Source organism: Calidris pugnax, unplaced genomic scaffold (genome assembly GCF_001431845.1).
Source record: "Calidris pugnax isolate Ruff unplaced genomic scaffold, ASM143184v1 scaffold9, whole genome shotgun sequence".
In the NCBI taxonomy this organism is placed as follows: domain Eukaryota; kingdom Metazoa; phylum Chordata; class Aves; order Charadriiformes; family Scolopacidae; genus Calidris; species Calidris pugnax.
In genome coordinates this window covers 6,101,097-6,123,229 of record NW_015090778.1, presented here as the reverse complement: position 1 = coordinate 6,123,229, position 22,133 = coordinate 6,101,097, and the positions used below count along the sequence as shown (strand labels likewise).

General features: G+C 50.6%; 1 protein-coding gene across 1 annotated transcript; it reads left to right on the top strand.

Annotated features, from left to right (window-relative positions):
- The first annotated feature begins 654 nt into the window (after positions 1-654).
- ST6GALNAC1 (ST6 (alpha-N-acetyl-neuraminyl-2,3-beta-galactosyl-1,3)-N-acetylgalactosaminide alpha-2,6-sialyltransferase 1) lies at positions 655-13,110 on the top strand. The gene is made up of 9 exons (XM_014950527.1): positions 655-836; positions 4,040-4,670; positions 8,703-8,871; positions 9,058-9,229; positions 9,609-9,747; positions 10,147-10,244; positions 10,854-10,943; positions 12,230-12,329; positions 12,727-13,110. The coding sequence occupies exons 1-9, from the start codon at positions 706-708 to the stop codon at positions 12,895-12,897; spliced, it is 1,701 nt and encodes a 566-aa protein (XP_014806013.1). The 5' UTR covers positions 655-705; the 3' UTR covers positions 12,898-13,110.
- Positions 13,111-22,133: the final 9,023 nt, after the last annotated feature.

Here is a 22,133-nt window from a genome sequence, read left to right as displayed (position 1 = left end):
CCCAAACTCCTTTGTTCTATGGTGGATTTCCAAGGAGTCTTACTTTGACTTGTTTCAAAGCAGTGACAATGTAAAATGGATGTGTATCTAGCCATCAACTTTTGGGAACAGGGATTGTTTCTGGATTGGAGCTATAAGCAAGTACTGCATGAACAAGAAAATAAAGATCTGTTTATGGTTATGGCAAGGATCTTGCCTGAGCCCTTGGGAGCTATAAGCAAGTACTGCATGAACAAGATCCTTGGTTATGCCAAGGATCTTGCCTGAGCCCTTAGGCAATTAGCAGTCTGAAAGCTCATTTCTTTGACTGTAACTATGGCTGCTTCTATAATTCACACAAATGTTCCCAGTGATGCTTACACCAGATTAGAGGTAAAGGGTTTCCTTCTTACACCAGCCATACCTCATTAAGGAAAATGTAGGGAGTTTCCAGTGTTTGCTGTGAAAGGAGTTTCTTTTCCAACTCTGTGTTGCAATAACCTTTGGGTGGTAGATGGGAACCAGTGCAAAGCCACTGTCTTTTCTGAGGAATTGGGTCAGTGTGTGGAATGTTTGAGAATGTTGTGAGAGAGGGTGTGCACGTTCTTGTAGGGAAATCTGGAGAAAAGACCAGCCCACTCATTCAACACGCCTTTGGAAAGCACTGCCTAGTGAGCACCTCTGGGGAGCAGCAGCAGTGCCTCTGTTGCTCTCAGGTGTCTCACCATGTGGTTTTTCAGGAGAAGGCTTCCTAAAATTCCCAGAGCCTTCATTTGGCTCTTTGTTTTAATAAACTTTTGCATTTTCATTGCTAATTTGAACTTCTCGTTTGGCTTGTCAAAGACAAGGATTATAAGGTAAGAGACCTGCTTCCTTGTGGTGTGTGCTGTCGGGATAGAGGGCTTGTACTCTCTTTCTTTCTTTCTGTGTCTTTTCACCCTGAACCTCACACTTCTGCTCTGAGCCAGATGACTGCTTTGCTTTAGCAGACCACGTTGTGTACAGTCAAAGCACAGTGTTGGAAGGTCCGCAGTCAAAAACCTGCTTCTGCTGGGTCACTAGTTTATAATCATAGAATCATAGAATCGTCTAGGTTGGAAGGGACCTTAAAGATCATCTAGTCCAACCATCAACCTAACTCTGACAAAAAAAAATAAATAAGAAATAAGCAATAAAAAAAAATCACTAAACCATATTCCTGAGGACAAATGTTTCCTTGTGTAATGTTTCCTTGTGTGGCAGTTTAAGAAAGCAGCTTATTCATTACTAATGCTACCTGTTTTCATACTTCGGGACTACATAGTATTTGCTTTTCCTGGTGGCTCCCAGGGGGACATCATTCTTCCCAGATTGTATTACTGGACATTCAATTTGGTGGGATACCCTTCAATTTACAGTGAGTTTCACATCTGATTCCTAATACACATATGCTGCGTACTGGGAGACCAATCGTGCAGACACGGTCAAGATAGATACTATTTTTTTATATAAATGGTCAAGTAAATCCTACAAGAATGGGTGTGGAGGGAGTAGCAGTGAAGACTGCAGTGAAATGTCTCCAGCATCATTGTCAGGAAGCAGTTCCTTGCATGAGCACAGCAGGTATCTGAGCCTTTCCTACTCAAGCATGGCTCCCTCAGGTGTTGGTGCCCTGTGCTGTGCATAGGAAACATCACTCCCCACCCTCCCTACCTCCCCTCATGAGTTCCAAATTCTCCCAATGAGCTTGTCTGCCTTGTCTTGGTGGGGTTAGTTTTCAGCTAGACCTCTCTGGGCTGATGCTGTGGGGGCAAGAAAGAGTGGTGAGGCTGGGAACAGCTCTTCTGGAGGTGACATCAGTTTAACTCAGTTCCAGTGACTTGACAGCACACCTGGAGGACAGCTCTCTCTCTCTGGAGAGATTGGAATCTGCACAAGGAAGGTGAAGAGAAGGGAAGGGTGTAGAGAAGTGAAGTTGGTTGTCTGGTCATAGAGCTGGGACAAGAACTGGCTCTCCATGGCCAGCTGCTTGAAGCCATTCCATTCTGTTGTAGTTTCACATAATGGAAATGTCCATATTTTTGCAACTTAAGTAAAACACAAGTAGGCATGAGCTGCATGTGGTTATCTGTGTATCAGTTCCATTTCGTTACCTTTTATATGCAACGTAAAATACACCAAGTAGCATTTTCATGGCTTTATACTCTATTTGTCCTAGGGTGTTGTAAATGCAGAGGAAGATGACCCTAAATGTCATTGAGCCTCTGCAGTTGTTTGCCAGCTGGACTCCAGAGCCTGAAATTTGATGAGCTGCTTTGACCAGTTGTCTGCATTTAAAATGCTGGTCAGGAGAGCAGGATCCTGTGTAGGCACGAGCACCTGGTCATGTGGGTCTGACTGCAGGGAGCAAGGTTTTGGATGTGAAGGGACATTTTGGTCTCTGTATGTTTGGCACAGTGTTTGAAATTGAGGTGTAATAGAGCTGGGATGGAAACTGTGCCCCGTGAAACGGCAAGTACGGAAGGTCTGGGGCGGGGAGGGCTTCTCATACTGTCCTGTTTCATTTGTTCTTTATGTCAAAATTTTAAACATCATCTTAAAAATACAACAGAAAATCCTCCATGGATTTAAGATCTGAGTTATCTTACTAAATTTCTCCTTTCTTACAGTGTATATATAAAATCTTTCCTCTTACCAGGCAGTAAACAGTAACAAGTTTATACATGAAGCAACCGCTGCATTCTTTATTCAATCTGGCTAATGATTACGAGGGGAGGTAGAGGAAGAGCTGATAGGCCATTTACCACCATTTACCTTTTTGACTTAGAAATAGCACTGGAAAGGTTCAAGTATTTATCCGATACAAAATGATTTTTAAAAGCTTCCTTAGTTGATAATTTCCTAGTCACTTTAATGAATGCTGTACCACTCTGAAGCTTCAGCAGCCATCGAGCTGTTATCTACAGCCTGCTCTCTGCACAGGTGGTTTTTCCCCATTTATCAGCTCAGAAGCAATCCACAGCTCTCTGAAACAAACCAGGGTGAGTGTGAAATGGGGCTGCCTCAACTACACTGGTTTATCCTGTAAAGCTTTGCTGTACATAAAAGCTTAGCTGCAGAAATTTTTCACCTTCATTTTTCCTGTTCCACCCTCCAGCCATGTGCTGATAAGAACAAACGTCTGGGACAAAAATCCACCACTTCTGCCTTGATTTTTTTTTTTTTCTGGGTTTCAGCCCAGTCTCGTTGCAGGTGGCTCTTCTGTTGTTGGCAGCTGTATCCTCCTGTGACGTCCTTGTACCTGCCTGTGCCTCTGAGTCAGGCAATGGGGCAGCTGCAATGTTAGAGGCGATTGCTGAAAATGCAGAGATTTTACATTTTTAAGCTTCAGAGTGTATTTTAATAGCATCGGAGTGCCTGTCTTAAGACACAGGTACCTGCCGAGTGCTGTGGGATGCCATAGCATTAGTTGGCCAAGGGGGAGGAGGAGAGGAGAAAGCACCTTGTGGTCCCCAATGCTTGAGAAGTGATGTATGGTAAAGGGGTGAGTTTCGCTTCTTATTTGACTTCCCTTCCTGAATTCTGGAAGATCTTCATGCTCTGTCACTGAAGCACTTGGCTCTGCTGGCAAAGGAGAGAGGCAGATGGCTGCCTCCATGGTGTGTGCCATGTCCTCAACTCAGCATCTCCTGCAGTGAGTCTGGGGACATTGCCAGGGGTCCTGCCTGGTGCAGGGCAAAGCTGTTCCGTGCTGGTTTGCAGTTACTGCCAGCGTGGATGTTCCATGAGCCAAGTGCTGAAGAGGAGTGGGGAGCCTCTGGGATTTGCTTGCTGGGGAGCTGAGCGGCATTCGGGCCAGAACGGTGTGGGAAGTTGGTGGTGAAGTTGAAATTGAATTCATAAAGCATCCTGCAGAACCTTAGTGGCAGTTGCCAAGCAAGTCCTGTGAGCGTGGTGGTCGTAGGCAGCGGTTGCTCTGGAGCAGGGAGGGACTCAGAGTCTAGAGAAATGGGCTGGAAGGTGTTTGGTGTTAAATGGAAAATGTGTGTGATGTGTCTGCTTTTCCTTTGGTTGCATTCAGGCAATTGAACGTTTTCCAGCATGCCCCAGATGTGCTACAAATGGACACCCAAGAGCAACAGGGTCTCAACTATTCTGATAATGGGAACTCAAGGAGTGTTCTAAAGGTGATTTTGGGGATCACAAAACTCAAACAAGATACGGTTGAGAGGACACAAAAATGGGAAGGAAAGGAGGAGCAGAAGAAAACGATGAAACCAGTTGCCAGAGTGGAAGAAGCCAAGGAGAACGTGACTGTGAAACCACCTGCCAGGTTGGAGGAAATCAAGAAGACAACAGTGAAAACAGTCCCTGGGGTACAGGGAAACAAGGAGAAGACAACAGTGAGACCAGCCTCAGGGGTGGAAGAAGCCAAGGAAAAGACAATAGTGAAACTACTTCCCAGGGTGGAGGGAGCCAAGGAGAAGACAACAGTGAAACCATCCTCTGGGGTGAAGGGAGCTCATGAAAACAACGTATCCAAAGACCAAACAAAGCCAAAAGAACCTCCTGCACCGGTGAAAACTGTAACCTCTGTTCCTCGGGTTGCTGCAGTGACAGAAAAGAAGAAACTGAGGGCTGCTGACTTCACGTCTGAGCCACGGTGGGACTTTGAGGACAAGTACCTGCTGGACAACTCATCTCCGTCATCGGTAGGTGTGATGACCATGTGTGTTCACCAAGAATGATACCTCCATGTTGACCTCCTTGTCTGCTGTCCCCTGGGCATGTGTGCCCTTTGCAGTTGAGGATGATCTCCAAGCTGGTAGGTCTCAACTCACTGGTATATGCAGATGCTGCTGGAACCCAGAGAGGGAGACCAGTATGTACGACTCAGTTAACCTGTCCAGTCAGAAACTGGAGAAAATATCTCTCCTCTTAGATGTGCTACGAGGTGGTCCCACTTTTAGGCGCCTTGATATACTGCGTAGGGGACTTAGGCACACAGTGCAGCGTGTGTGTTCCCTGTGACATGGCACTGTAAGGTAAGTTGAGTTACATCTGGTCTTGTGGTGCCCACGGGCAGGCCTTAGGGGTCTGGCACTAAATGGTAGTCTTCATCCAGGTGTCCCATTTCTCACCCGATCTCTTGGGAAATCCCACATCTGCATTCCTATGACGACTCGGGTTTACAATCCCCAGATTTGCCTTGGTCTTTGTTTTATGCAGCCCAGCCAAAGAAAACAGGCAGGGTCAAGGTGAGGGAGCAGGGATATCTCCGTGTGCCTGCTCGTGCAAGCACGTACCTACCAAAGGAAGTCACAAGCTCTGGCAGCAGTGACGCTTGTGCCGTGCTGGGCTCTGAAGAATGACTCTGGCAGTGATGGTGAGGAAGGTCTTAGTGCACAAGAACAAAGTCTTTGTTAATTGGCTGGTATTGAAGCTAAGGTCAAGGAAAAAGGGTTAGATGAGGCTTGATAAGCGTGTACCTGCCGGCTTTGGAGACAGTAGGGGGGGGACTGCTCCCACCTTTAAGGTTTTCTGTCAATATTGGCAAAAATTCAACTGTATGAGTGTGTGCCCCACTGGAGAAATGATGATTAAAAAGTAACATTTTTACTGTTCTCGTGGTTTATTATCAACAAGAGGAGACTATTTCCCAGCTGTTGTCAATTCATCTTTTCCACACTTTATGTACTCACTTGTAGTGAGCAGGCAGATTCTTTACCTGTTCAGAGCTCCACGCCTCAGGTGGTCCCAGCATGCTGGGTTGCTGTCTAGGATTTTCTTGCCACGTGTTGAACCATCATCACAGCAGAACAAATAATTCGTAACAGAGCTGGCATTCAACGAATCTTGCTTTGGTCCTCTTTGGTAAAGAGGAACAACTGTAGGCCTGGTCAGCACAGGTGAAGTGTTATGGTAGAGGTGAAGATGAGAATCTCAGATGATACAGTTGTGCCGGTCAAGGCGGTAGCACTTGCACAGTTTCAACTTCAAAACTTTTCTTGCAGATCCTGTTTTTGGGAGCCTTGTTCTGAAGGTTAGTTCTCACGATCACCTCTGCTTGTGTACATCATATTACTGATGTCATCTTCTGAGACGTTAAGTCTGGTGTCCACTATCAGGTTGTCTTAACAGCTGTGGAATTGAAAGCCTGTCTTTTCCTTTTCTGTTTTGCACTGAACTCTTGTTCTGACCATATTTTTGACCTTCCCTTTATAGCTATCAGTATTTGGAAAGAATTTAAAATTAAATTTGAGCATCTCATAATTACTCAGTTCCAAGAACAGGGCCTTTAGGAAAGTCATAAGCCATAGCAAAGTTCTCAGCAAGCAGATGGGGCAGGTTGTGGTGCACAGTACTGTCTCTCTCCCCCATCTTATGCTGGTAACTCTTTGTAAAACTTACCCAGAGCAGTTTTCCCTGACACCCCTGCTGCTGGAAGGCTTGGACAGGCAGGTGACCTCTCTAGAGTGGGACAGGTCTTTATAATACATGGGTGTAAGTGGCCTTTAGACACTGCTCATGTGCTCAGGGAGGAACAAAGGTGTAGGACAGGAACACTTGTTCTAGTTTGGTGGTCTGAGATGAGCTATTTGCCTATTTAAAGTCTTGGTGCTGCAGTCTTCCACCATTGCCATGTGTCATCTTGGTGGCATTAGGGGGAACATAGATGTTGCTCCGAGGGACTGTCAGGGCTGCAGGCACCACGTGATTTTGCTCAAACCTTTCCCAGTGGAGCAGGTTGGAAGCTCTTGGAAAGAATCCTATTCCCCAACCCTAAGGTGCCCAGGATGCCCTGGGAGACATGCAGAGAGCAGAGGTAGAAGAACTGAGCTGATAAAAAAAACCAAAACTATGGTGAGTTTTGTTATTTTTAATGTTTCATTTTTGAGTTCTCTCTCCCTTGTGGCATTTAGATATTGTTCCCCATTGCCCCTTTTGGCAGCGCGAGCCATTCTTTTTCCTGATGGCACGTGCTCTTCAGTGTGGCATTGAGTCACTGGAGAGGAGCAGCTGGCCCCAAAGATACCCCTGTTATCCAAAGATCTGGGACTATTAAACGTGGAACTTGGCTGTTAAACGCTTGAGCTCACACGCTGGCCCAGCCTGACAGAGAGACAACAGAAGGGCCTGGCAGATGATCCACTCTGTGGTGCAGGATGTGCATCCTTCTTCTTGGGCTCCCTGTGGTCTCGAGGCACCCAGAATACAAATGAGAGTGCGTGACTAGGAGTGCATATGCCATATGAGACAGTACCTCACCCCTCCTGCCCAGTGTTACTGCCTGTAGACACAGTGGGTTTGGTCAATGGGATCCTGCTCATCAACTGCCAGATGTTCCTGTCTTCTCATCTGATGAGCTGCAGGACACGTGGAGCCATCTCAGAAGAGCAGAGCAGGAGCTGGCAGAGAAATGGGAGACAACAGGTCACAGCAGGAAGCTGAAAACATCTGCCCCTGTAACTGGGGCTGCAGAGCATCTGGATGATGCTCTGAATGGCTGAGATTGGGGAAAACCCTTCCTCAGTAGGGAAGAGAGGAGAAAGTGCATGCAGAAGAGTGAAAATGTGGATCCAGACATCGCATGTTGGATCCCTAATTCTCAAACCTGATCCCTAATTCTGCAGAGAGAAGGAGTGACTAAAGCACTCCCAACTCCTTCATTTCATACATGATTAGACTTTTCCCTGTTTCCTCTGGTGCTGATCCATTCTAGCTGGGGAGGCACAAGAAGTACCAAGCCTTGGGCAGTATAAAGTACAGCTTGGGCAGGAAGGGAATGTCCCTGTCTCTGGACATGGAATGTGCTGCAAGTGAAATGATGCCAACACGAAACCCTCCACGGTGTTATTCTGGTTGCACTCCTGTTGTGACAGGCAGAATGAGGGCTGTCTCGTCAGGCTGTGACTGGGTTGTCACCCTCATCCCTAGCAGAGCACCCGGCTCAGCTGTGGAGTACACAGCCAGGCTTTGGCAGCGCAGTCTGGTCACTGCTGGGGATTTGAGCCGGGCACGTGGGTCCACTTGGTTTCCTGTTTTGTCTCTCAGTAGGTATTTGTGGAAGATATCTAAGATAGTAGACACCAGATTGACTGGGAGGGAAATGCAGTGGAGTTGTTTGCTCTCCATCTGCACACACAGCCTGACTCTTTACCAGCTGCAGCGTGACCCCTCTTGTTAGGTTTCTTGCTGGTTTGCCCTCTCAGCCACATGCTTCTCTGTGATTCAACATTTATGATGTTGAATGAGTTGTTCACATGCTTTCTCTTATCTTTAAAGGGAGTGATAATGGTGATGTGACATCACATGTTCCTCAGTATGTTTGTTCACGTGCAGTCTGAGGTCGGGACCTTGTGAGGTGTGTTGCTAACCAGGACTCCTGACCTTGTTGGGTGTGTTTAGATTAGACCAATTACAGGTATTAATTTTCATCATTTAATGAGGCCTTAAGCTGGTAAAACATTTGAGCATTGTAGGCCTGTTGTTCTGAAGAGGAAAGTCTCAGAGACCTGGAGTCACCCTGGCTTCCTTGTAGGTGACTTTCCACCAGCTACTATTGATGTAGCGCTGAAATTATACCTCGTGTACGTGGTGATGGGACACTGAAGGGGATGGATGATGTACCACTGGAGCTTCTGTGCTGCTTTCTGATACTCTCATACACAAGCACTGGCACTCAGTCAGGTTTGTCAGCTCCCTGCTAATCAGCCCTTATTGTTTTCTTTTTGTTTTTCAAGACTTGCTCTGAATCGGTGAAGGCCAAAGCTGCCAAGTCTGACTGGCTGCGGGATCTTTTCCTGTCCAACATCATGCTCTTCACAGACAAGAGATACTTCAATGACAGCGAGTGGAACCGCCTGGAGCATTTTGCACCTCCCTATGGCTTCATGGAACTGAATTATTCACGTGAGTCCCTCAGGGCATGTCAGGATGGGACCTTCAAACTCCCTTATCTCCAGGAGCTGGACATTTTCAGCATCTCTATGTCAAAGGCATCAGGCTAGATGGATCTCATGATGGAAACTGTGGTGGTTTCACTCTGTCCATCCCAAAGGCTTTTGATGCTAACTCTTTACTGTGTTTGCTTTACAGTAGTGAAAGAGGTCATGTCCCTGCTGCCCCCAAAACCCCACCAGCAGCTGCTCCTGGCCAACAGCAACAGCAGCACACCGACATGCATCAGCTGTGCTGTCGTGGGGAACGGAGGAATATTGAATAACTCTGGGATGGGCCAGGAGATTGACTCCCATGACTACGTCTTCAGGTAAGGCAAGCTTCCTTCTTAGAAGATACACAGCTAGATTATTCTGGCTAGTAGATCATAAAAGCTGGATAACTTCACATCTTCTGGTTTTGCACAGACTCTGAAGTGCCAAAATAACTGATGCAGGAGGTGAAAAACCAAAAAGGAATCGGAAAGTTGCTAAACACCCAGGAAGAGCCTGGGTTCAAAAAGGAGCCATAAAGAGCCATCTCCAAAGCTGGGGAAAGTGGCTCTCCAGCAGATTAAGAGGTTTAGCTCAAATGGGCCTAACCTTCCCTTCCTCCAGACTAACACTGTCTTTTCCTGTTATAAATGTGGATGTGAGGGTTTTCAGTGGTCACCTGCTAAGTCTGCTCCTCTGTTTGATTTCCATGGCCAGGGTGAGCGGGGCTGTAATCAAAGGTTACGAAAAAGACGTGGGAACAAAAACCTCCTTTTATGGATTCACGGCCTTCTCTCTGGTGTCCTCTCTCCAGATCTTGGGACACAGAGGATTCAGCAACATTCCACGGGAAAAAGTAAGTCCAGTCCACGCTGTATGCGTGCAGAGCTTTGATGGGATGCTCTCAGTCTGTGGCCTTCAGTTCTGATCTTGCCGTGCATGAGGAGCAAAGGGGCTCCTTTAGCCCTATTAATCCTTGAGCATTAATTACCCTTAGTGAGGGAACCTGCGTTGGCTTGGCTCGCAGTGAGTATTTGCAGCGGCAACTGCATCAGTCCCAGCCCAGTTCTTTGGGCTGTAGAAGTAGCTGCACATTAGGTGTTATCTCCACGCTGCTTCTGCAGGATAGTTAAAACTGCAGACTGAAGATGTGTGTCCAAGAACCTCAGTGAGCCTACATGCCTGCTTGCTTTTTGTTTTTAAAGGAAGTGTCTCTCTCGTGCTGTTCCTTAACACTCACTGTTTTTTTTCTTAGCACGTCAGATACATTCACTTCCTAGAGGGAGCTAGAGACTACGAGTGGCTGAAGGCTCTTCTGCTGAACAAGAACATCAGGGAAGGATTCTTGAACGAGTACGTGTCAAACTACCTGGCCCCATCTGTACACCCTTTGGTTTGGGCATCTCTGCTGTGCTTTCTTCCTCTCCCCAGTGCTCAGCCCTGCTGAATTGCAGGCCAGGGCAAAGCCAGGCTAAAGCCTCCCTCTCTTTACAGATTTATCTGGAGAATTATCTTCTTTCCTCTGAGAAAATTTCCACCTCTGAGCACTGCTGTAGCAAATACGCCTCCATCCCAGAAGTAGCTGATTTCAGTGGTGTGTGGCCAGAGCTTGGAGAGAGCTTTGTGGTCTTCTGGGATGATCATATGATGTCTGGCCTGGTGTCTGCTCATGGTGGTCTACTTGCAGACAAAGGCCTGGTCTCACCAATTCTTGTCTATACATGCACATGCTTTCAGTGTTTCTGTCTCTTGTTGTTTCCTCTCCTCCCTGGTCTCTTCCTCTGCAACGCACCCAGGTTATGTGTCAGGGGGCTTTGTTGTAAGCTGGGAAGTGTTGCAGAATAACTTAACAGTGTTTGTGGTTTGTGGTTCTTCTCTTATCACCAAGTGCATCAGGGCTGTTGCTTTCCAGCTGCCATGAAATATAAGAGCTTGTCTTGAGTTTCCCATTCCTGTCTTTAGGGGGAGGCCTCGGGAGAGATTCGATGAAGATTTCACCATGGACAGATACCTGGTGGTTCACCCTGATTTCCTCAGATACATGAAAAACAGGTGAGTTGGGGATTATGTGCTCTAACGGGCTTGTTTTTTTCTGGCCAGCACCATTTCTGTCTCTGGGCTCCCTCCTCCCAGCTCACTCCTTTATAACCACAGTTCAGCCACCCCAGCAGACTAGGGGTAAGCTTTGTCCGTGTGCAGGCAGTTCACATTCTCTGTGGTGCTGCAGTGGATGTTAGCCATGGGTGGACATCCCGCATCTGTGAGCTGGAGAAGCAACACCCGTTGGACAATTTGGCTTTCTGCATCCAAAGGAGGTCTCCTGGGCAAATAACAGCTATAGATATGGGAAGAATAGTGCCACAGTGCCAGAATAGTTGATCTAGTTTGGGACCAACCTGTCATGTTCTCTGTTGCTTATCACCTTGGAGGAAGGCTCGGTAACAGCTCTTCTCTCTCAAGATCCCTTCTTTACTCAGGAGGCTGGTTGTGCCCTCCAACACCATAATAGACACTTCTTCAGCAGTGCATTTGCCTGGCCTGGCTGCTCTTCTTTGCCTCTCTAATCCTTTCACGAGCCTGCTGGACACTGTCACTGTAAGATGTGCCAATCGTGGGCCACACGTGACCAAGAGATGTAGGAAGAAGAGCTCCTGTTGTGCCCTGCTTCGGCTGTGTTTACATTTTGGTCTCCTTGAGAGCCAAGTTATTCCTTCTCTGAGAGAAGGCAAATGCAGTGCCAGATGGCTCCCACCTCCCTTCTTGTTCTGCCATCTCCCCTCTGACTTGGGTCCTTTCCAAGGCCAAGAGGGCTCAAATGCTATTTTTTCCTGGTGTGGACTCCTTCCTTCCAAACAACTGTTGGCATAAAACACTTCAGCACCTACTGAGTTTGGTGACCTTCCTCTGTACCTTTGCTATGTCTCGTTTCACTCCTAAATGTGGATGAGGAGCAAGACGTACCAGGGAGCTTCAAAGCCATTTCTGTGCTGTGAGGCAAAGGACTGATTTAAGAGTGAGCTTTGACATAGTAGATCCTTTAATCCACCCCCTCTTTATCCCCGCTGCCTCAAGAACTACCACTTCCATAAAGCTGGAGCAGAGCTGGGTTTAGGTCGCGGTGCAGGTGATGGAGAATTCTGGGCTGGGCTGGGGCTTTACTGATTACACAGTGGTACCCACACACGTGGATGTACTCATGGCTTCTCTGAAATGCTTCCTGTGGCCACAAACTGCTGCTGGCAGGGAAGATGCCATCCAGGCCACAGGGGGACAAGGTGTGCCCAGCTTGAACCACTGCACCCAGCAACTGCTCTCTGCTTTCTTCTCTCCTGCTGCAGGTTTTTAAAATCTAAAACTCTGGAAAAGCCCTACTGGCGGCTGTACAGGCCAACAACAGGGGCTTTCCTGCTGCTGACTGCCCTCCATCTCTGTGACCGGGTAAGGACACTGTCTGGAAGGGATGTAGGATGACAGGAGGAGCAAGGATGGCTCTGGCCCTGCCTAATATCTGCCTTGAGGGTTTATGGGTTCTTTTGTCAGTCGTGAGGGAGCAGAGTGAAGACAAAAGAAACAGCCCCAAATAATTCACCTAGAGGTTGTGAAGCCTGCTGTGGCCTGAGAACCATCCCGCTCTCCCAGTGAGAGGAGAGCAGGCTCTCTGGATCCAGCATCCACAGTCTGGTCCTTCTGGACCTGAATGCAGGGTCACTCGGAGGAGCCCTGACTGGCAGCCCTGTCCTGTGCTCCCTCCTTGTTTGGGAACTGTGTCTTGTATGTCACTTCACTCCCTCCATCCTCGGTCCCTCTCCCCAGTGAGCCCTCCCATCTTCCCCAGGTGAGTGCCTATGGCTACATCACAGAGGGTCACGAGAAGTACTCGGATCACTACTATGACAAGGACTGGAAACGTCTGATTTTCTACACTAACCACGACTTCAACCTGGAGAAGCAGGTGTGGAAAAAGCTTCACGACGAGAATATCATGAAGCTTTACCAGAGGCCATGATTGCATGGGCAAGGGCCACTGCCTGGGAAATTGCAACACTGTCATTGGGAATGGAAGAGGACCACCAGAGCCAAGGTTAGCTCTGGACTTCAGGCACATTTCATCCCATAAAGATATTTCCCTCTTTCAGCACCTTTATTCTCTCACAATGTTTCTACAAATGTGCAAATGCTACAGACCAGGAGAAGAACAGCAAGAAAATGCAGCACGGCAATGAGGGGACTTCAGGCACATTTCATCCCATAAAGATATTTCCCTCTTTCAGCACCTTTATTCTCTCACAATGTTTCTACAAATGTGCAAATGCTACAGACCAGGAGAAGAACAGCAAGAAAACGCAGCATGGCAATGGGGTTGTCCCATCTGGCCATGCTGCAAGACTTGCTGATGATTGTAGTGGGAGAGGAGAATCCAGGGTGGATCTGGGTAGCATGTGGTCCGGTGTCCTGCATCTTCATCCAGGTTTTTCTCCTTTTGCAAGGAGATGCTCCTCAGGCTGGGGCTACTTCTGTTCTGGGTGGATCCTCTCCATTAGTGGTGCCCATCTTGGAGCTGAGTGTATTGTCTAAGGGAAGCTCCCTCTGCAGTCAGTAGACAGAGGTGGACACACAGATTCTGTCTCAGGTTCACTTAATTCCTGGAGGTGCTGCTCCAGTCTGCTCCCTGCAGATAAAGTGGATGGACTGGACATTTCCAGGTGACTAATTTGAGAGAGAATGAGTCTCACTTCTGCTTCCCAGTGTGGCCTCATTATGGCACCTCTGAAGGAGCACCACCTGTCAGCTCCAGGGCAGATGAAGGCTCTCTGTGGTGCAGCAGGCACGCTGGGCTTGGTGGCTTTTGCTCTGGGACTCCCCTGGCTGCTGGACATGTAAATAAATAAATAAATGACACTGCTTTAGCCAAGCTGAGTTTTCATTGCAACCCCGTGGGATGTGGTTATTGAATGTGCAGCCAGAGCAGTCGCTTAAAGGCTGAGATAGTGGATGATGAAGCCAGAAAAGGGCAGGAACTGAGTGTTAATGAGAACATCTCCATCTGCAAGTGCTCTGCAGCTTGTGTGGACACCCCTGTGCATCCCCTACTTGTTCACCTTGCTGTCACAGGATGGGGATCAGAGCTGGCCAAACACCTCCCTGAGGAAGTGGGTAAACACCTGGAGAGTTTGTCCTTGTCCCAGCAACTGCTCTCTGGACGTATCAAATGCTGGAGGTAAATGTGAGGAGAGCTGGATGTTTTCCTCGTGACACCACAAAGGTGAAAAGCCATTTTCAGGCAGGTCCAGCCCATCTTTGCGGGCTCATCACGCTCTGGACTGGGGTCCAGCTGCACACTGACTGGTCCCAGTGGACCTGCACTGGTTGCTAGTGGCTTTCCTTTTGTGCAGCATTTCTGTTGGGGGCAGCAGTGTCTCCAGGGACCCCCCGGGCTCCGGGGGAGGCATTTCAGCAGGGATTGTCAGCAGGGTTTGCCAAGCCCCATTTCCTTTGTCCCTTTTTATCCCATGTGCCAAGCAGTTTCTCATGTCTCACTAAACTTGTTTGCAGGGAACAACCCCCCACATTGACAATCTACGTGAAGAATTCAGTTTATCTGGGAGAGGGTGTAGCCTGCCTTTGGCTGCTCTGCCCATACAAGCCCTGCAGTGTCCCTGGGAGCAGGGAGCCATCCCAAATGCTCTGTGCCTCTGTTGGGAATGAGGTATGTGAAGCCACGGGATTTGGAGCAGACCAGAAATCCTTCCTGAGCAGGAAATGGCCTCCCTGTGAAAGGAAAGCCCGATGGAGCCGACCGAGGACAAACTCCTGCACCCAGGAGCTTTGGACCCCGCTGGGTGCCTCAGCCCCTCGTGGTGGCTGTGTACAGCTGGTGTCCCCTGTCCCCAGGCTCTGGAGGCAGCTTTGTTCCTCGCCCATGTGTTGGGCCGTACCGAATTGCTGTGGGTTGCTTAGTGACCGGGTATTCTTCCTCCCTGAATAGGGCTTTTCTCTTCCCCAGAAGTTGGAAGAAGTTTCTCTTAGACCTTTTCCTTCCCCCTCCTCCTCTTTTGTTTTCCTCTCCTCTGGGAAGCGAGATGGGTCTGAGTCCTGCTGAGGGAGAGGAGCCGGGTGGGCGAGGAAGAAGCTTTGGAGATGGGCTGGCAGCCCCCAGCCCACGCTTTCCCCTGGTGCCCAGCTCCTCTTTGTGGCTGAGGCTTCCCAGAGTCAAGGGAAGGAAACTTCCCAGGAGGGTTTCTCCACCAGCAGAGCCTGTTCCCTCCAGGCTGTCCCCTCAGCACAACTGACATAGTTTGGTGTTACCCGGGATAATCTGGGTTGGAGAAGGCCCTTTGCTGTGGTCTGGAGTTTCCCAGCAAGCTCTAAACCATGTCCTCTCTGAAAGCAGCTCTGACTTGACAGTCCCTTTTGCCTCCTTGCTTTGCTCCTGCACTGAGGCACCCTGTCCCACCATGGGCTGGCCCAGGTGTGGCACACACGGGGACACGTCCCCTGGAGCACAAGTCCAGCTGTGTCCCACCAGAGCCACCTAACCTTATGGCATCACGTCCAGAGCCAGTTGAGGACTGGAAAGTTGAAAGTTGAAAAGAACATTGAGGACATTTGGAGGTGGCATTTCCCAGCCAGGATGCAGGGCTTGGGTGAGTCCCCCACTGGGTGAGTGTCCACAGTGGGCATAAGTGGCAATGCCAGGCTGTGCCGGAGTAGCCCCAGCCTCCCCAGCGTGGCTCAACAGTCCGTGCCACCCCAAATGTCCCCACCCAGCTCCTCGTAGCTGGCAGGCCAACAGCATTGTCCCGGTGCCACCAGGTGGCAGCTCCTCTTCAGGGACCTGTCAGCATCGTGCGATGTCTGGCACATCCAGGTTTGGCACAGGCCATGTCCGAGCGCCATGTCCTGCAGCTGCCCGTGTAGCACCAGACTGGTGTCCCCCAGTGTCCCTCACTTTGCAACATCCACCTGATGGCCCAGGAGCTCCTTGGGGACATGTGTGGAAGAGGTGCAGCCTTGGCTTGTGCGACGTGGCACAGCGCTGGAGGAACCAACAGCGGGACCAGGTCTGGCATCTTGAGAGATGCCTTGGGCACGGCGACTCCTCCTCCTGCATGGGCACCATACCCAGTGCCAGCACCAGCAGCGTCCGTCCCCGCTGCCAGCCAGGATCTCCGGGTCTGATGGATTTGAACAGAGATGCCCGATTTGATGAAGAAACACATGACTGTGCTTCAGGGTGCTTGGAAGCTGCTGTAGAATCCACCTTGTTTTTTGCCAAGCTGGCAGTGAGCATCACAAGCCCTTGGTACAGCCGTGCCCAGCTCCTCCCTGGATTCCCCAGGAGTTAACAGCCTCTAAATATTCCCTGCCAGGTTGTGGGAAACAAATCCCTTCCTTGCCCAGGAGCTCTCGCGGCGTCACCTTCCTGGCAGGACTTTGAATCTTTTGTTTGGTTTCCACCTCCTTCCCTTTTTGTGGGGCGGCTGCAGGTCTAGCAGAGGGAAGCAGGGCCCACGTCCTGCTGCACGTTCTCAGGCATGTAGTTCCATGGCTGGGGCTGGGACTGAAGCGGGAGGAAGATGATGGATGGGACTTCATAGAATCATAGAATCACGTGGGGTTGGAAGGGACCTCTGGAGATTATCTAGTCCAATTTCCCCGCCAAAGCGGGTCCACCCAGGGCAGGTTGCACAGGAACTTGTCCAGGTGGGTTTTGAACGTCTCCAGAGAAGGAGACTCCACCACCTCCCTGGGAAGCTTGTTCCAGTACCACTCTCACAATAAAGAAGGTCCTTCTCACGTTTAGGTGGAACTTCTTATACTCAAGTTTATGCCCATTTCCTCTTGTCTTGTCTTGTCCCTGGGCACCACTGAAAGAAGACCAGCCCCATCCTCCTGACACCCACTCTTGTGGATTGTGACTTGCTGGGCTTGGGGACGGGAATGCACCTTGGAGACAAGCAGGCAGTGCAGAGCCCATCTCCCATCTCGTCCCTGCTCCTGGTCAGCCCAACTGTGCTCTCCAGAGCCTGAAAAGTTGGGCTGACCAGGAGTGGGGATGAGATGGGCTCTGCACCAGCTCCTGGGGGCTTGGGGTGCCAAGACCAAGCCCAACCAGGTGCCAGAGGGAGCCGCTGTGTGTACCACAGATGGCTCCAAGGTAGTGTTGTGGCACATCCAGATTGTCACTTCTGTCTCTCTTGTTCCTAGGCAGGAAACTGAGGTGTGGAGCAGGCAGAGCTGGACACCAGCGCCTGGTTTCCCAGCATGGAGCACGTGCTTCCTCCAGGTGCATCGCTCTCAAGCAGCCATGGTTGACCGGGTGCCCTGGGAGTGTAGCAGAGGCGTGTGCTGGCTCCAGGTCAGCACAAAAACCTTTCTGCTGGTGACCAACCAGATGCTATTTACGTTCCCCAAGTGGAGAGAGGTTTGGGGCAGGCCCTCAATGCACAGGGGTGGGGAGGTTCACCCTCCTCACCTCCACTGTGGGGACCTTCGCTCTTGTTGGGGATGTGGCAGCAGGGAAATCCAGTTGGACCAGAAAAACTATTGATAATAGGGGAGGGAGAACAAGATAAAAGAGCAGCCCACGGCTTTGTTGTGCAAAAACCACCAGATGACCTCTGAGGGCCTCCCCTGCAGCAAGCTCTGATCTCAGGGTGTGGGGCAGAGCCCTGCAGGCAAACAGCTCCTGGGGGTGCAGCAGCCCCTGGTTGCCAGCCAAGGGACTGTGTCTGGGCTTCTCTGCCAAGCTGGGCAGCAGGAGCCTGGGTCCTGCAGGGCTTTCCCAGCTTAGTCTCACCCAGCCTTTGGGGTGGTAAATCCTGGGAAGACCCTTGCTGAGTCCTGAGAACATCCCAAGGCTCCCTCCATCCCTCCCACGGCAGCCGTGCCATCTCCGGTGGGGACTGCGCAGGCGGGCAAGGGGCTGGCACCAACCCAGGGTGTCCCCTCTCCCCAGCTTTGTGCTCTGGGGGTAGAACCCTGCCCCGTGGCTTTGAGGCTCCCCTTTTTTAGCAGATCTCAGAGATGTCTGCTCTGCTGGGAACAGGGCAGGATCAGTCCTCGTCTGCCCTGCCCGGTCCAGAGCAGCCAAGAGAGAGGCAGGTGGCTGTTTGTGCTGTGTCACCCTAATTTCTCAAAGATTTGTACCAGCTCTCCACCCCCTCCAGGGCAGAAACCAGAGCTTCAAAGGTTGCCTCGTGCCTGGCAGAGAGTGGATGACCTTGGGACTGTGTGTTCAGCTTATCTTGGCCCCGGTCAATGGTGTCTGGGGCTGATCAACGGCTCCTCCGTGCGCAGACGTCTCTGTGATAAGAGCCAGGCTGAGCCCCAGCAGGGCCCGGCCAACAGAAGCCACATGGTGCCACCACAGGCGAGGTCCTGACCTGCCACCACAGCCCATGGCTTGTCCCCACAACCTTCCTCCTTTTGCAATGAGGGGACTCATTGTGTGTGTTTCCCCGGTGGGCCATGTCCTGCTAGGCTGGCACAAAGATGGGGCACATCAGCTCAGTTTGATGGCACAGCTGCCCCCCCAGCCCCTTTCCCTACCCCAAGGCAGAGCCCAATGCTTGGAGCTGCCACGGGAAGATGCTGAGCACAGCCCTGAGCATCTCTGGACCCGCAGCAGATGCTGCCACCACAACACCTTTACATGGGCACGGAGGTCTCCATGTCCAAGCATCCTCTGTGCGGCCACTTCCCCTCTCACCTCCTGACTTCGGCTGCAGCAACACCTAAAAATCGGAGCAAAGATCATAGAATCACAGAATGACAGAATGGTTTGGGTTGGAAGGGACCTTAAAGATCATCTAGTTCCAACCCCCTGCCCTGGGCAGGGACATCTCCCACTAGAGCAGGTTGCTCAAGGCCACATCCAGCCTGGCCTTGAACCCCTCCAGGGATGGGGCATCCACAACTACCCTGGGCAACCTGTTTCAGTGTCTCACCACCCTCATAGTAAAAAATTTCTTTCTGAGATCTAATCTGAATCTTTTTTCTTCCAATTTAAAACCATTTGCCCTTGTCCTATCATTACCTTCCTGGCAAAGAGTCCCTCCTCAGCTCTCCTGTAGCCCCCTTCAGGTATTGAAAGGCCGCTCTAAGGTCTCCCCGGAGCCTCCTCTTCTCTAGGCTGAACAATCCCAGCTCTCTCAGCCTGTCTTCCTAGGAGAGGTGCTCCATCCCTCTGATCATCTTCATGGCCCTCCGCTGCACCTGTTCCAGCTGGTCCATGTCCTTTCTGTGTTGAGGACTCCAAAGCTGGACACAGAGCTCCAGGTGGGGTCTCACGAGTGCAGAGCAGAGGGGCAGAATCACCTCCCGAGACCTGCTGGCCACACTTCTCCTGATGCAGCCCAGGACAGGGTTGGCTCTCTGGGCTGCCAGCGCGCACTGCCGGCTCATGGTGAGCTTCTCGTCCATGAGCACTCCCAAGTCCTTCTCCTCAGGGCTGCTCTCCAGCCAATCTCCACCCAACCTGTATTTGTGCCTGGGGTTGCCACGTCCCAGGAGCAGGACCCTGCACTTGGCTTGGTTGAACCTCATGCAATTTGCACGGGCCCACCTCTCCAGCCTGTCCAGATGATGAGGGAGCATCCCCGGCACCCCCCCGGGCAGTGTTAGTGCAGGCAGGAGCTTTGCCTGACCCCGATTCTGCAGGGGACCTGGTGAGAGGAGGTTTGGCCGAGGCTCTCGCTGCTCTCCCCGCTCTGTCGGGAAGGGGCCGTGCGTCAGCCTCCCGAGACATCTGCTGACGAGTTTTTCATGATGAGTTTTTCATTACGCGATGGCCTTGCCTCCACAGGCAGCCATATGGCCCCGCGTTCTCCAGCGGGGCCCACAAAGCAGCGCGTTCCTGGGTCCAGACGCGTTCTCCAGCGGGGCCCACAAAGCAGCGCCTTCCTGGGTCCAGACTTCGCATTTCAGGGAAATTTCCTATGAGCAGATTTTTGGCACTTTCTTAAATGCACCTCTGACCTGTGCTGAGCAAATTGGGATGTAGAAATCCTCCAGGAGGTTTTTGGAGATCTCTTTCTCCCAGCTGGACAGTTCATCGTGGCAAGGACCACAAGACTTTTCTTCCACCAACCCGTGGCCGAGAGCCAGCTGGTGCAAAATGTGCTTATTTTCCCCTTATTTTCTCTCTAGCCATGTGGATGGCTTGGGTTTTGTTTCCAAGGAGTAATCACTGGAATGAAAAGCCCAGGCTAAAAATGATACTGCTGGTTTTCATTGTAATTTCTTTTGTGTTCTTTTCCTAATCTTTATTTGGCAACTATCATCCTAAAAGGTTTTCACACTTATTTAACTTCTAAATTAAGCGCCACTTAATGTTGGGGCGTGGGCCAAAATGCGTTGTAGCACAAAACAAGTAGAGCAGATGAAGAACTGTGCATCTCATTTTCACCCCTTTGATAAAAAAAAAAAAAAAAAAAAAGCAGCAGCAGCAAACCATATATCATGGAAACAGAGAGATGAGAGCCATGTGAAGAAACCAGCTCCTCCGTCCCTCTGGGCAAATGCTCTAAAGCTGCCACCCCACCAGCGTTTGCATAATTGGACCATAAATGTCTCCAAATGGCAAATTCGTGACTTTCTGCAGGCCACTCGCTCCAGACTGTCAGTTGTCCACCTCCTGGGCCAAGACTTGCTAGAACAGTTGGTAATAATTAGCCATGATTAACGAAGGGTCATAGTCAAGAGCACATGATGTGGGTCGCAGGGAGCGAATCCATCGGGTCGAAGCAGACAAGATGGATCACTGAGACCCGCTGGGTGGGGACAGGCTCCAGGCTGGGGGACCTTTGAGCAGGACCCGAGATTCTTGTACCCCTTCTGCTGGCCCTGAGTCTCTCCCAGCCTGTGCCAGTACCCCCAGGGGCTGGGAACAGGCTTCTCTGGTGGACACAGAGACAAAAAGCATCTCTTTCATCAGTGCACCCTCGTTTTCTCTGAGCTGATCTGCCTTTTGCTACTGGGGTACGTGTTAACTCCTTCTTCCTGCTCTTCTTTTGTACTTTTAGCTCCAGCTGGGCTTTTAGACCTGATTTCATCCCTGTGCGTCCAAGCGATGATGCTCTGACCTGTCCATCCTGCTTCTTGCCTGCTCTCTCCTTCCCCGAGGCACTCCATGCCCAGCCAAGCCCTTTGGCCACCACGCAACGGCTGGGCTTCTTCTCTGGAAGTTTCCTTTAAAATCTTCCTGGCCACCATCCCCTCTTGGTGACCCAGGTCCAATGTCCACTCTCCCAGTGGGATGAGGCCAGCGTTGCCACCACCACCAGCCTTGGGTCACAGCCCTGCTCCCGTGTTCACACTGCCACCAACACAACCTGGGCACTTTGTGGACACCAGGACGGTGACATTCCCTCACAGCCAAAATTCCTGGAGGATCGGGGCTGGCAGCTTGGGGGACTTGCAGAAATGCAGGCAAATGGAGATGGAAATAAACTCCTATGAAATGATTTTTTTGCATTTGTCTTCCTTTGAACGAGCAGCATCACTGGAAACGGGAGGAGTGGACGTGGGGGGCAGCTGGGGGGATAAGAAGAGTTGGGGAAAACGCAGCCGTGAATACACCGGGGGGTGCACGGGTGGGACTCAGGAGCAGGGATGGGGTTCACCCCCATTTTCTGGATCTGAATAACAACAGGAGGTATCTGGGGAGGGGCTGGAGGTGGGTGACACCCTGGGGTGAGGTATGGTGGGTGCTCAGGGAGTGGCGGGTGCAGGGCTGAGGGTTTGGATGGAGCAGGGCTCACCATGTGTCCGCTCCCGGAGTCTGGCGGTTTCCTAAAAATCCAGCCCCCTCCCAGAATCACTGCAGATCGACTGAAAAGGCTTGTTTTCCTTGCGAGTCCCTTCCCCCCCTGCTGTACCAAACATTTCGGTATGCATATCCTTTACTGCGCTGGGCTGTTTCCTTTGTGTAGGTGAGTTTAAAGTAACCTCGAAATACTCTTTCCAAAAACAAACCGAAGCACTTCCCTTCTGAAAATATTAAAATGCTTCATTTGAATTTCCCTTAAAACCCCCCAAACACGTTTTTCCTTACCCCCAAGTCCACCACACCCCCCCCTCCCCAGCCCAAACCATTTGTTGAACTCGACACAAAGCCCCAAAGGGTTTTATTTGCTGCAAAAACCACGTTGTTTTTTGGGGGGAGCGATGTCTTCGGGCAGGAAGCGGGCAGGAACCCGGAGGTTGCACCCCAAAGCTGTGTCGTCGTCCCCCCCCCCC